The sequence below is a fragment of the Phocoena sinus genome, chromosome 12 (genome assembly GCF_008692025.1).
Source record: "Phocoena sinus isolate mPhoSin1 chromosome 12, mPhoSin1.pri, whole genome shotgun sequence".
In the NCBI taxonomy this organism is placed as follows: domain Eukaryota; kingdom Metazoa; phylum Chordata; class Mammalia; order Artiodactyla; family Phocoenidae; genus Phocoena; species Phocoena sinus.
The window spans coordinates 44237899-44252568 of NC_045774.1; the positions used below are offsets into that span (position 1 = coordinate 44237899).

At 44.0% G+C, this 14670-nt stretch overlaps 1 protein-coding gene across 4 annotated transcripts in view; it reads right to left on the minus strand.

Moving 5' to 3' along the window:
* Positions 1-13174, minus strand: part of NT5DC1 (5'-nucleotidase domain containing 1) — a 127716-nt gene extending 114542 nt beyond the window's left edge. Inside the window, exons 1-4 of one of the 4 annotated variants that reach the window (XM_032651194.1) lie at positions 12918-13174; positions 7122-7213; positions 5640-5711; positions 3361-3467 (exon numbers count right to left, since the gene is read on the minus strand). In XM_032651194.1, coding sequence (XP_032507085.1) covers positions 3361-3467; positions 5640-5711; positions 7122-7213; positions 12918-13010 — 364 coding nt within the window. In that variant the 5' untranslated portion in view covers positions 13011-13174. The remainder of the gene's footprint in view (positions 1-3360; positions 3468-5639; positions 5712-7121; positions 7214-12917) is intronic. The other 3 variants (XM_032651196.1, XM_032651197.1, XM_032651195.1) reach the window with 3 other exon arrangements.
* Positions 13175-14670: the final 1496 nt, after the last annotated feature.

Here is a 14670-nt window from a genome sequence, read left to right on the forward strand (position 1 = left end):
TGGAGGAAAGGGAGAAGCTATTCCACGTACGCTTCTGCCCACACTGCTATGCTATGAGACCAAACACTCCAGTGCCGCAGGGACCAGGACAGTGGGCACAGGTTCCCAAGGCTCACTAACCTGCACTGTATCTAACCTCTTGGCCTGTGACACCAGAGTGACCTGCCTGAACCAGACAGCCAGCTGTCTTGGGCACTGTGGGAGCAGGAGGTGTGTCATCGTTGTACCCTTGCTTTTCCCCTCCCCTTTTTCTCCTTTTGTGGGCATTAATAGATGAAATTCAGTTTATGAGTTGAAATACGGATTATGAGCCTTGGTTGAGGATCTAATCAAATAGCTCAGGGGTTGGATGAGAAGGACTCATTGACTTCCATCCTCAAGGCAAGGGGCTGATGTCACTCGACTATCAAAAATGGGCTAGATGACCACCGCGTGGACATAACAGGGTTTGTGCAGCTGTGACATGTTAACAGTGCCAGGCTGCTCTCGATGTCTCTCCCAACATCAAACTCACAGACTGTGCTCATGAAAGCTTTGGCCCTCCACCTCCTTAGAGGGCGGACAGCTCACCGGGAATGAGGTGATTACTGAATTTAGTTCAAGAGAACAAGCCTCTGAATCAAGATCGAGTCCTATAATCATTAAGCTTTACACACAGAAAAACTGTTCCACCAAAACCCACTGCCAACACCTCAGCCTTGCAAAACTGTGTACTCTTAGTGATGAAGGAACAAAGGCATATGAATGACTGAGGGGAAGAGAACAATTCATGATAGTGTAAGTTCCCACTTCTCCTGCAGACAAGTGATATCATCTCCATTTAAAGATAAGGAAAGGGATGCTAAGAGTGGCTTAGTAATTGACCACATCACTTTAACCAGCAAGTAACTGAGTTACTATCAACCAGGACTGTCTGGCTCCAAGCGCCTTGTGATTTCCACTAGACCAAGCTGTTTCTGCATAATCTACCAGTATGGGAAGAAAAAGATCAAAAGGACTTGCTCTCTGGAAATTGGCTGGTAAGAAAAACCATACTCACGCCAAGGCAACCACGTTAGAAGTGCTTATCAAATAACTTGTCAATAAAATGTCTGTGTCCATCAATGCTTCAAATTCCCTAAGTGCACTGGTAGGGATTTGTACTTTACAACTCTCTACTGAACTCTGAACACGAACATACTCATTGTAGAAAGAAGTAGCCCATAAAGAATCAATTGGAGTTCCTGAAAATAAAGGCCTTATTTGGCAATATTTTAAACCCACATATCCGTAGAGCAACTATATTTCTAAAAACTTACCCTGGATATATTTACAAAAGTGCAAATTATACATGTATGAAAACGTCACTGCAGGCTTGTTTGTAATGGTTAAAAACCGCTCACAACATAAATGTCCAATGTGAGGACACTGATGAAATACATCATGATGTAGGCCCTGGATGGCAGAGCATGCCTGCATCGAAAAGAATGAAGTACATCTGTCTTTGTGCTATTGTGACGGAATCTCCAAGATGTAGATGAAAAAAAGCAAAGTACAGAAAAAGTATGATCCTTTTTGTATACTTAAAAAAATAAGCTTCGGGCAAAGGGGATTGTGGGGGACAGGGGTTGGAAATAATTACTCTTCATTTTACTTCTTTCTTTAATATTTACATTTCCTGATCATATGCTCCCATTATTTTTTTTTAGACTGGAATCACAGGCCATTTTTTCCTTCTTTTATGTCTCTACATTAAGAAAAAATGTGTTATGTTTCAAAGGCATTAGCTTTCTCTTACTATTTTGCAGAAATAGTAGGCTTCTATTATGTGTCACAGCCCCATCACTGGGCACCTGGAGTGGAAACACTTCCCTAACCAGCCCAGTTAGGAGTAAATAAACTCCAAGACCATACTCAGAGCAGCGCTCCTGCGTAAATTACGCACCACAAGGAAGTTTTGATCCTGCGTAAATTACACACCACAAGGAAGCTTTGGATTCTAGGAGGCAGTGCTCTCTAGTGGGCAGAGCAGTGGGTAAACAGGCGTGACGTGTTGGGTGAATGCTTTCTTTTGTAGCTGGGAAATACTTTACTTCTTTAAAATACTCCCGATTTCTGAATGGATGTCAGAATAAAACACTTAGCTGGGTGCCTACCTTTTCTGGGAGAAGGAAAGAGTTTATAGTTAACCCATGAACAATGTGGGGAGGGGAGGTTCGTGGCTCTGACCTCCATGCAGTCCAAAATCTGAGTATAATTTATAGTTAGCTCTCCTTACCCGCAATTCCACACCCACGGATTCCATGAACTGTGGATCGTGTAGCACTGCAGTATTTACTATGGAAAAAAAATCCACGTATAAGTGTATCTGAGCAATTCAAACCCGTGTTGCTCACGTGTATTTACAACTGCCTACATCCGGACAGACAACAGGCATTCCCTATCACTTGAGTAAAAAGGAAATCCAACCATTTAACTTCTGGCTATTCTGAGTTGAGATGTGTGAAAGCATTCTATACCTAACCCCAAGGTGAAACCTCAGTTTTTCCTATCAACTTATTTTATCAAGATAACACACATTTCCTGACATTTTCATCTCACTACAATAGTAATATAAAAAAAAAACCCAAAAGATAGCAAATGTAACAAACAAAAACACAACAGTAATAAGGAATAACTCCAACTGTTTTCCGGTTACTACATTTTCTAAATGAAAATAGGTGCATTTCAAAACTGTAGTGCAGGAGAAAATGGCAAAAAAAAATTAGAACGAATGAAAAACTAAAAATCAGGACTTTTAATAAGGTCCATCTGTTTATAATAATGCTTTAATGATTCTTTACTAATTTATGCACATCTGTGTTTATAAATAATTTTTGAAAAATCTTTTCATGTTTACTCATGGTGAAGCTCTTTAAAGAGAGTTGGAAAAATGTGTAAAATCACTTGGAATAAAGGGGGAAAAAAAACAAAGGCAGAAGGTACTAGAAATGGCAGTAAAGAAAAGAATTCTAGAAAACAGGAGAGATGAGTAATGTGGGGAGAAGTGGGGGACAGAGAAACAAAAGTAAGGATTGTGCATGTAACAAATTGATAAAAATACAGAATAAGGAATGTATTATTCCTTGTTCTTTACTCCAGAACAAGTGCAACTAGAAAGGTGAATCAACAGAACATTAAATAAAACAGAACCAACTGCCAAAGAGAAGATCAGACACGTGGGAAAAAATACATCCTATTCCTATGAAACCATAGCAGGTCCTTTGTGGGTCCTGCCCAGCAGGGTGCAAGGAGGGTCTTCTTTGTGTCCTGACGTCCCAGGCTCAGGGTCCAAAACAACAGGGGAGGGAATGGCAGTGCTGCCCCACACATGACCCATACCTGACCGGCAGGCCATTCCCGAGTCTGGCGTGAAGTGCTTCCACTCCTTCCTGCCGTACTCCTCCGCCAGCACCTCTGGAGCCAGCATCTTTGTGCCGTGGCTTGCCCTGGTTTGGGGAGATGAGGCACGTGACTCATCAGTGGTTCTCCTGAACACCCCCTCCTCCAGCCTTGTTATTGTTAATTCACCCTGATACTATGAAAGGATTTTTACACAAAAGGTTTTCAACTGGATGACTTCCCCATTTAGGGTCCTATACGGCATTTCTCTTGACAGCTCTTATTCTTCTCCATGTCACCCATCAACCAGCAAAGTGATCAGGGGCAGCTCACTCTGAGGTCAACGCTGTGGCAGTTGCCCTGGACCAATACTATAAACCACAATTTCTCTGGAAGAAATATGACGACTTCTTGCCTAAGAAGCTGTCAATTAACTACGCAGATAAGATTAGCCTAACTGGAACAATGAGGAAACACTGCAGGGACTGGGTGGGAAGCTGGGCTGGCAGCAGGAGAGAAAGAGCAGCAGTCAGAGCACGAGCTGCGTCAGGCCCGCGGGAGCAGGGAGGTGCCTGGCACCCCGGGCCGGCGGCTGTGAGCACAGGGGACTTATGAAGGTGAAGGTGGGGTAGGAACATGCCACTCAAGGACACCACAGAGCTAAAAACACAATGGGAAACAGCAAGACGAATGGGGCAAAACTTGGAACAGGAAGACAAGAAGGTAGCTATTTTTTGTACTCGAAATACTGCTTTTGCATCCGTTGGCCCTGGTTAAGATAATCTTACCCTGTAGAGAAACAGTTGATATTTTACATTGTTTACTTTGAGAAATTATAATGCTAGGGAGTATTATTAGTCTTCTCTTGGTGTTATATTGTGGTAGCAAAGCAAAATGAAGGAAAAGGAAATGAAATAAGAAGGGCAAATGGAGGAAAATCATAATCGGGATCCTATTTATAAACAAGTTAATATTTACATAAAAGCTACTATATGTAAGGGTGGGGGAACCTTGAGCAAGAAATACGATCAGAAAAGGAATCTACTATATTGTTTGAAAGCAGGCATCAATGACATAACCTTGTAAATTCAAGAGAAGCTGCAGGTTGGCCAGAACTTGAATGGAGACGGTCAGACCTTGGGAAAAGGGTTTTGGGAGTGGGGACCAACAGACAGATGTGACAATAAAAGAAAGAAGCGAAACTGTGGAATGTTTTCTATTCTTTTAACCATGATTGAAGACAGCCAAGTACACTGTAAGAATGTGAAAGTGGCATTTAAGGTCATGGTCAAAGCTGCATTGTGTGTGTGTGGTGTACACACACAAATCAATACACACACTCTATCTCTAGCTGCCTGAGAAAAAACATGCAAATGAATTATAAAATAATCAGAAGTGGAACCACACCTGGCCTAGCTAGCTACACCTTAGGGGCCGGTCTGGGGTAGAGTGTGAGTCTGTACTGTGCAAAAAGAATGATGTACCCAAAGGGAGAGTGTGTACAAGGGGTAACCTGTGCTGAGCATCCTCTTTGTGAACTCTGACCACGTCAGCATAAAGCATAAATCGTACAACTGCACAGCCACGTTAACTGCCTGTACTGTCAGTACCGGGGGAAAAATAGATGCTCACTCCATGGTACCCTTTGTAAGACTAAGAGCAGCGATGGCAGCTGCTTCTCAACTGCCTGCCCTACTCTTACTAATACTCAAGGTGTTGGACTCACCCTAGGAGGAGGGAAGGAAAGGGAGTCGGCACTAAGTTTGGGAGGGGGGGAGATACTTATGAAGGTTGGAACAATCTAGAAACACTTCCAGAAGGAGCTGAGACACAACATGGGTCCTGCATGATGGGGGCGAATTTGGATAAATGGGGGAAGAAAGACAGGTGTGCCTAGACCACCAATCCCCACCCAACATCCATTCTCTCCTTCTTCCTTAATAAAGACAGCTTCAATTTTACTCCAGGTTAGCACAATATAATTCCCAGGCTCTGTGGTCAAAGAGATAAAGGAATTTATTAACATTCTACTGTATTTCCTGAAAATATTTCTGATGAGCTAAATTTAAAGAATTGGACCTTTCAATCTAATGCTTCCAGATTTATATTTAAATGGCTCAAATGATTCACATATAGACATGCAGGCACATAGATAATCTGCCATCTGATTGACTAAAGTAATAATCTTCTTTAACCCATACCTTAACTATCAAATGCTATATGGTAATAAAATGTCCTGGAAAGAGTGAAGTTTTGACTTCACAACTAAATTTTATTACCTGAGCACGGTGCCATTATCTGCTAGTTTAATGAAGTTCCCGTCTTCCAGATCCAATGCCAAGCCCTTGCAACTGAAATAGAAAATTCTGATTACCAGTCAATTCACACAGTCACCTAACCCAAGAAATAAAAATTTATATTTTCAAAAAAATCACAATGCTAAAAAAGGACTCTCCCACCCAAGTGAATGCTATGTTAATCAAACAAGTAAGAATATCAATTCTAAAATTAAATATCCTCCTCAGAGCAAGTACATAAAGAAAACTGTTATGTGGGCAAACCAAGGACAGCATATTCAGTGTCTAAAATCTTTGAGCTTTTAAAAAGAGGAATAAAAAAACTCACAGAGAACAAAGAATAAACACCATTGTATGCCTCTGTTAAAATGTACAAATGCTTTCCATTAAATAAAACACACACACAAACACACATTTGTATTCTACAAGTTAAGATCTTGGCCAGAATCTTTTCTGTACTCTTTAGAATCTGTCTCAATTGAGGTCGGGTTATAAGAACGAGCCCTCTGGACTGGGCATACCATTGAAAACCACTAAAACAAAGTCAAATACTAAGTTTGGGGTTCTTCACTGTAAAACACTTACGGGATTTGGGAAGAAAAATGGGTACAGATTCATTATCATGAGTAATAAAAGCAAGAAGGTAAAACGGCCACCAAATACCAAGGGAATTAAAAAGAAAACGACAGGGTACTTTAGAAACATTATTTCCTTTGGTTCACAGTATAATTTCCAGAGTCGGTGGTTTCATACAGTAAAATATTTCTGTTTCTTCATTTGCTAAAAGGGATAGATCAAAAAGGACTAACCAAACACTGGAAGAATGTATAACAGATGAACTCTGTTGTTCTAGAATTATTTCTGTATGTATTTTTCATGCGTTTCAGGACTACTATTATTTTTCATCCGAACAATTTAAAGTGGTTTAATAGGACTTTTGTTTGTTTTATTGTTTAAATGAGGAAAAAGGACAAAGGAAGCCTTGGAAAGTTGAGACTCCTAAGCCAGGAAGGGAGTAAGCAGTCAGAGTCTCAGACATAGGGGTATCTACCCAATTACAGAAAAACAAATGTCCCAATTCAGACACTTATTCAAAACATGATGATTTCCTCTTTTCTTACAGTTCTGTATTTGAAGGGCAATAAAAGAAAATTTTTTAACAAAAGATGTAAATTTTAGACAGCTCTTAATAACCTCTCAAACTCTTAATAACGACAGACTTAAACCATGTAAAAATACTCAAATTAGTCACATATGCTCTTAGCTTATTTTCATACTTAAACAAGTCTTAAAGTAGAAAGGACTTTAATTCATCAAACGTAAAACTTTTTAATACAGAAGGCATTTTGTCCTTTGACTCAACTTCACATTTCACTTTGTTCCCATAGAAGAGGAAGCATTAACATTTTATCCACAATAATTAAAAATCAGAAGGAATGTGCTGACCTTAAAAAAGCTGCTTACCAGAAATCCCAGTCCTCTGGAGTCACAGTGAGCAATTCCTTGTCATACCCTTTCTCCTTGACCAGGAACTGAGCAAAGCTATTATAAATGAGCTGTTAATAAAAAGAAGGAAAAAAGACAGATTAAATGTAAAATTCACTATTCATTCTTAGCTTCACAGACCTGAAAACCTAATGGCATCAGTCATGAGACAGGTGGGAGGGAATCTGTAGTATCTGTAATTGTGAAGCTCTGCAGGTTAACACTCCGTCCCAAGCAATTTACCCACTCCTGAGAGCCCCAGGGAGCTGCTGTGTCTTTTTTATTCCATCAGTATACAATTATACCACCAAGGACAATTATTAATCTTACTCCCAGAGCCTAATGGGCTGGAGATCATTAAGACTTGACAAAGCTTTGTAAACTGATTTAACAGCTCTCCAGAGGATAAACATAATGACCACTCTATCATCACATCCATCTTCCATCCACCCTTGCTAGAAAGGCCCCATGGCGGCTGATAATGCTAATTCATACACTGGGCCCCACAAAATGGAGGCCACCCCACTGGCCCAGCTCTGGTCACAAATCTAAACCTAAGACAGTGTGCGCTTACACAAAACCCCTGTCAAGGAGAACTAACATACACCAATCACAATCCTCCACGTCAGCTTTAGCTCGCTTACCTCACCCTAGAAAACAGGACCTAAAGTGCCTATCAGGGAATCCCTGACCTCTTAGCCAATCATGCCCTATTTCTGTGGTGCCTCTTCTAACACGCTATAAAACACGGTCTTGCCCAAAATCTCTGGGGGAGAGTACTCCACTGCTTGTGGGGCACTGCACTCTCCCAATCTGTGGATTATCTCCTCCAAAGGAAGGACGTCAAACTCATGACTTACTACCTTATTTTAGTTTTGTCATCTGACACAGGGGAGTCTCAAAGAGAAATACACATAGGGACCAGGCAGGTAATCTAAAGAAGGAATCATGGTGCCTCCATCAGACAAAGTGAGTATCTTTTTTTCCCCACCATAAGAAAAGCAAAGGAAACAGGAAAAAGGAAGCCTCTGGAAGCAAGCACAAAGATAAATGCTCTGCTGATGGCTGACAGATCTTTTCATTCTCAACAACAACAAAATGACAGGTTTTCTGAGACTGAAGAGTGTCCAAGGAGACACACTGAGCAACCTGACCCTCCTTCTCCAGATGTTAACCCATGACAGGTTTTGACAGCATTGGAATGGCACAAGGGGGAAGCAAGAATAGATACAGCAAGAGTTGTAGGAGGGCTTCCCTGGTGGCGCAGTGGTTGAGAGTCCGCCTGCCGATGCGGGGGACATGGGTTCGTGCCCCGGTCTGGGAAGATCCCACATGCCGCGGAGCGGCTAGGCCCGTGAACCATGGCCGCTGAGCCTGCACGTCCGGAGCCTGTGCTCCGCAACGGGAGAGGCCACAACGGTGAGAGGCCCACATACCGCAAAAAAAAAAAAAAAAAAAAAGAGTTGTAGGAGAAGGCCTCCCTGAGGAGGTGATGTACACACTGACACCTGCAAGATGGAGCAGTTAGCTGGGTGAATCCAGCGGGGAGAGGGCAATCCAAGTCCAGGGGGGCACACAGCTGAAGTTGGGGATTGGGGTTAGTCACTCAGGTACAAAGTACTACGGACAACAAAAAATACACATCATGATCCTGCCTGCAAGGTACCAGTGCCCTGGGATTAAGAGATGTAAATCCCATGTTAATGAAAATCCTCAGATGCTTAGAGCAGTGCATGGCATACAAGTAAATTCAATTTAAGTATTGCTATTATTATCAGTCAGGCGCTGGTTAAAAAAAAAAAAAGGTCCTGACTTGTAGCATTTGCTCATTTCCATGGTATAGTTACCCCCACCATGGCCAGTTTCAAGCTACCAATGGTTACTGCACACCATCAGACTTGCCTCTGGTCAAAGTATTTATTCAACCTTGGACAACTGGAGTGTCTCATCCCTTGGCAATACTGATTAACATATGGGCATGTGATTCCAATGAGGTCAGATTCCTTCCCAAGAGAAAGGGCCCTTTCTAGCAGGGATGCCACCAGGGGCGTCCAGAGCTGTGTTCCTTACCTCTCCAAGGAGATGGTTCTGTAATAGGAGAGAATGGGGTCAATGTGTAAAGAGGAGCAGAGAACAGAGGTGCTGAGAAAAGCAGGGAATCTGTGCCTTTGAAAGCCCTCTTCTTGGGGTTTCCCTGGTGGCACAGTGGCTGAGAGTCCGCCTGCCGATGCAGGGGACACGGGTTCGTGCCCCGGTCCGGGAAGATCCCGCATGCCGCGGAGTGGCTGGGCCCGTGAGCCATGGCCGCTGAGCCTGTGCGTCTGGAGCCTGTGCTCCACAGTGGGAGAGGCCACAACAGTGAGAGGCCCGCATACTGAAAAAAAAAAAAAAAAAATCCCTCTTCTAGTCCCAAGGCCTTGGTCCTTGAAGCTCTTCCTCAAATTATGTTGAGTCACCACAGAAGCCTTCATGGCACAGGGCCTCCACCACCCACCCCCTTGCTCTCCCAGCCTTAACTGCCACTTACTTTCTCAACAGTCTCACCTGACTAATAACCACACACAATCCACAGCGGGTGCAAACTGGTGCCCTGTGGGTCCTACGCAGACCACAAATTATATTTGGTTCCCACTGAAGGCTGCCAGATAAAATATGAAACACCCAGCTCAATTTGATTTTCGGCTAAACAACAGATAATTTTATAGTATGAGCTTATCCCATGAAATATCTGGAACACCCATACACTAAAAATATTTTTTTTATTTGAAATTCAAATTGAACCGGTGTCCTGTATTTTTCTTTGCTACATCTGGCAACCCTATAATCCTGCTGTGTTCGAAAATGAGCTGGCGTTTAAAAATTGAAAGACTTCTCATACAAGCTTAGATTTCTAATTTGTCTTGAGAGAATTAGATCTGACAAGACTGAGCCTTTACCTACGCCCACGGCAAACGCTGGCAGGAGTTGAGCACAGCTGCGCTTGAGGAAGGGCGTGCGCGCACTCTCCCAGCCGCACATTTAAGTTAACTGCCTGGGTCCAAACACTCCTGAGTCAGCAATTCCAGGACGGCACAGGTGTCATCATTTCTGCGATGCTTTGCCTGAGGCCCCCGGTGAGGCAACGCACCCAGTTTCACGTTTGCACGACACTCTGCACTTAACTAAATGCCTATGAGACTGATATGAGAGGCACGCGCAGTGATCCATGATGCAGCGCCACTGCCATCTCCGGCATCTTCTCCTGCAACGCCCCACCTTCCGCTTAACACCCAGCAGATCCAGGCGCTGTTTCTCACCTTTAGGTCCTTGCACTGGCCATACTTCCTCTGCCAGAAATGCTCCTCTCTGCCTCCTCACCTGCCACTTGTAACTCCTGTGCTGGGACCCAAGCATCACTCACTCCATGGACTCTCCTCTGGGATTTGCAGCACACATAAAGCCTGGTGGGAGGTAGCAGAGACCTGCCAGCTGGACCACCTTGCTGGGTGACCCTGGATAAGCTACTCATCCTTTCTGTGACTCAGTGTCCTCATCTCTAAATGATGATAATAACATCTAACTCACATGGTTGTAAGGGTCAAACCAGTTTATATAGCAGAATGCTTATTAGAATACTGGCTGTTAGTGCTATTTTCAGTTACTAAAATACCTATTATTTATGCAACTGTTCCACAATTATTTATTGAATCCCGTGTGTGCACACAGTCAGCTTGGCACACAGAACACACAATAAACTGTCACAGATACTGATGTCAAGGGGTCATGGCTCTAGGATCTAGGGAAAGATTCCAGCAAGTAAACAGGAAAATTTAATGCAGTGGGTAAGTACTGTGAGAAATTAAGGTTTTTATGGAAAACTGCAGATGGGATACGGACAGAAAGGTAAACTTTAGGGGGCCAGGCTACTTAAGATGAGACCTGCCAGCTGAGGAGTTTGTGTGATGAAGGGAGGAGGGCCCCAGGCACAGGTAACAGTCAGTCAGCAGCAAGGACCAGGCAATGCTGCCCTCAGCACAGGGGACCAGAACTAACCTTTCAACACCTTTACCCATTACAAGGCCACCTGAAGACCTGTGTTATCTCTGTATCCCTAACTCTATTATGGTGCTCAGCACATTGTTGGTACTTAATGAAAGATTTCTGAACCAAACAGGACATAAAACACACTAGGTTAATGTTTTCAACCTTTAAATATCACTTATATTCGAGGTTTATAGCAAAGAACTCTTGTCTTTTAACGATCCTGTATTCTGAAATTTTATGCTCACTCATGCACAAAATTGGCTCTAATGATAATGGTTTTAACAATATTTCCTTCAGATGAAGGTGACTAGGGAGGAAATGCAAGAAAATGTTAATCAGGAGAAGATGTGAAAGGCAAAGGGAAGGAAAATATGAGTCAAAGACCTAGAGGAACCAGTGGCCAAGGATCAAGAAGTAAAGTCTCCTCAACTCTCTGCATGACTAAGGAAGCACCTGTACAGCAGGAAAGCAGGAAAGTATAACAGAAGGAACAGTACACTTCTTTTTTTCCACCATCTGTACATAGAGAACATGAGTAATTCACTGTTTTGACCTTTGAGGGGTACCTGAACTGCTGATTGGAGCACTGACCTCACCATACTGAGGAGCAGCCCTGGCTGATGCCAGCACCAGCGGCCAGGAGCTCTATTCATAAGTGGTCAGGCTGGGGAATGATATGGGTGGTGACTATAAAAGCAAACACTTGTATGTGTCCAACACAGCTCTAAGCATTATACATCCTTTACCCTTTTAATCCTTTCAACAACCTTTCCAGGCAAATCCAATTATTAGCCCCATTTTACAGATAGGGAAACAGAGAATAGACACGGGTTAAGGAACTTGCCCAAGGTCATAGAGCTAGGAACAGAGGAGCTGGTGCCCTCTGTCTGCAGTCTGGCTGCAGAGTCCTCGCTTTGACTACCATAACCAGCTTATTTCGCTTGGATACTTACATATTTGACTAAAAAAAAAAAAAAAGTTAATTTTTCAAAATTAGTTTCCTTGTGAAACCAAAGGAATAGGGGAGGAAGAACAATTCACTTCAGGGTACAGGTGTGGAATCATACACACCCCACTTCCCCCTCCCTCCCTAAGAGCAGTGAGGACCCAGGCTGTTGTCAGGATTAGACCTTACTCAAGGTGCATGGAGCACGCAACAGGTGAGCAAAATTTATGTCCTTCTCTTGGCAAAAGGCAAAATTAGGGCTAACATGTTAATGGCTTTTCGGTTAGTCTTCCAATACACCACACAATTTCAGTGTTTAAAAACTGACAGGCGGTCTCATGGACGTGCAAAAGAAAAACGCAGCCAAAGAAAATACAAGTCGTTAACCAGGTAGCTGTATCGGCGCTCTGCTGGTGGCCAGAACGATTTGCTGAGAAGTTCCAAGGCTGGGGATACGCAATGGACACCCCGAGTTGCCCTAGCCCCACCCTTCCTCTGACCCAGGAACCGTTTCCCTAGCCCAGTCTTGCACGACTTGTCCCTCCTTCGCCCCTTTTCTTCCCTACCCATCTCTCAAACTTGGCTAAGGGCTGGGCTAAATAAGCCGGTACCCACAGCACGGGCGGGGATGGGGGAATGCACACTTCCTTCCGCCCCGCCTCGCCGTGGGAGGCCGAGTTCTGCGCAAAGGCGCGGCGGCTGCAGGGCCCCGGCGACGCTCGCCGCCGCCTAAGCCGGGAGGAAACTCGAGCCCCAGCCGCCATGAAGACTGCACGCCGTGCGCCCCGGCAGCCCGCGCCACTCACCCGGGCGCTCTCAGGCAGGTTGTAGCGACACAGAGTGTGGTCCAGGTCGAAGCCGACCACGTCGCAGGCGGCCAGGGAGAAGTGCTGAGCCATAGCTGCGCGCGGAGCACCAGAGAACTCCGAGACGCCGAGAGGCGACGAAGAGCGCGCGGGCAGGACGTTGCGGGACTACCGGGCAGGACGCGGCGGGGCGGGGCGGGGCTGCGGCCGCCCCCTGAACGCCGCACCGCTGCCCCTCGCGCTTCCCGCGCCCGCCAGCCCCGCCCCCGGCCGCGCTTCTGCCCGCCCCGACTGGCCGGTTCGCTGCCCGGCTTTCCGCTGACACTCCCAGGCCGGCTCCTGCCTCACTGTCACCACCCTGACCCCCGCCCCGAAGTCCCGAAGGCGGGATGTGACCAGGAGCGGAGCCGCTGCTGCAGGAATTGGAGGCGGCACTAAGCCCCTGTTGGCGCATAGCCTTCGCCGCAGAATTAACCGGGCCTCCCCTTGGTTTTCAAGGCGCCAGGGAAACCAAGAGAATGTCAAGGTACACCTGACCCTTTACTCTTGTGTGCGAAATAATATAAGATTATGGAGAAAATTTTATCCACTAATATTCCCCTGACCCAATTAGCCTATTATAATTTGGAAGATTTTTTTTGCCCATGAGATCTCTAACTATGGATTCAATCAAAAACTTTATATTCTTTAGTAAATTCCTAAGTGTATTTGTAAGTAGAATGGGAGACCTTTCAACATTTCACCCCCTGGAGCGCGTCAGAAAATAAATTTATTAGAGATCGTGAAGGACCATTTTGCAAAATGACAATGATTAAGGAAACCAATATTGGTTGTTATTTGATTATCCTATTTTTTATTGTAATGCATTTTTTTCTGTGAAAGGATATTAGAAACTTCATAGAACATACTACAGAAGAGAGAACTTTATGCAAACAGAAAGGTTTAAAGTTTATAGAACACAATAATTTGAATGAGTGTTTTCAGTTCTCTCAAGGACTGTTTATAGCTAGTATCATTTTAGATGGATGAAGGGCTAGGACTTTGAGACCTTTAAAATAATTTAAAAGAGAAAATACAAATTATTTAAAAGAGAAAATTCAAGTCATTTACAAGAGAAAATACAAACATTGACGTTAAAAAGAGAAAATATAAATGTATTATCTTTGTACTGCTTCTGTTTTAAATTTAAAGGAACACTTTACCCAATAGAAAAAAATCAATAGTCATGACATAATGAAAATATAATTGGTTGAGAATTCCATTTAACTCTTACAAATACTAACACTTGTGGGGCTAATAGACCAACCAAGGAATTGATTTAGTACAGTAAATAGTTCAATCTAGTAGGACACTTATTATACGTAGTGGATCCATTTGAATAAATTGATAACTTGTTCCGTTATGACTTGTAAAAGCCCCAAACAAATCTCTCTGGAAGAGGACAGGAAAGAATCCTCAAGAAGATTGAGTGGGGACTTCCCTGGTGGCCCAGTGGTTAAGAATCCACCTGCCAACACAGGGGACACGGGTTCGATCCCTAGTCCGGGAAGATCCCATGTGCCGCAGAGCAGCTAAGCCCACGCATCACAACTACTGAAGCCCGGGCGCCACAACTACTGAAGCCCCGGTGCCCTAGAGCCCATGCTCCCCAACAAAAGAAGCCACCACAATGAGAAGCCCCCTCACTGCGACGAAAAGTAGCCCCTGCTCGCCACAACTAGAGAAAGCCCATGCACAGCAACGAAGACCCAAC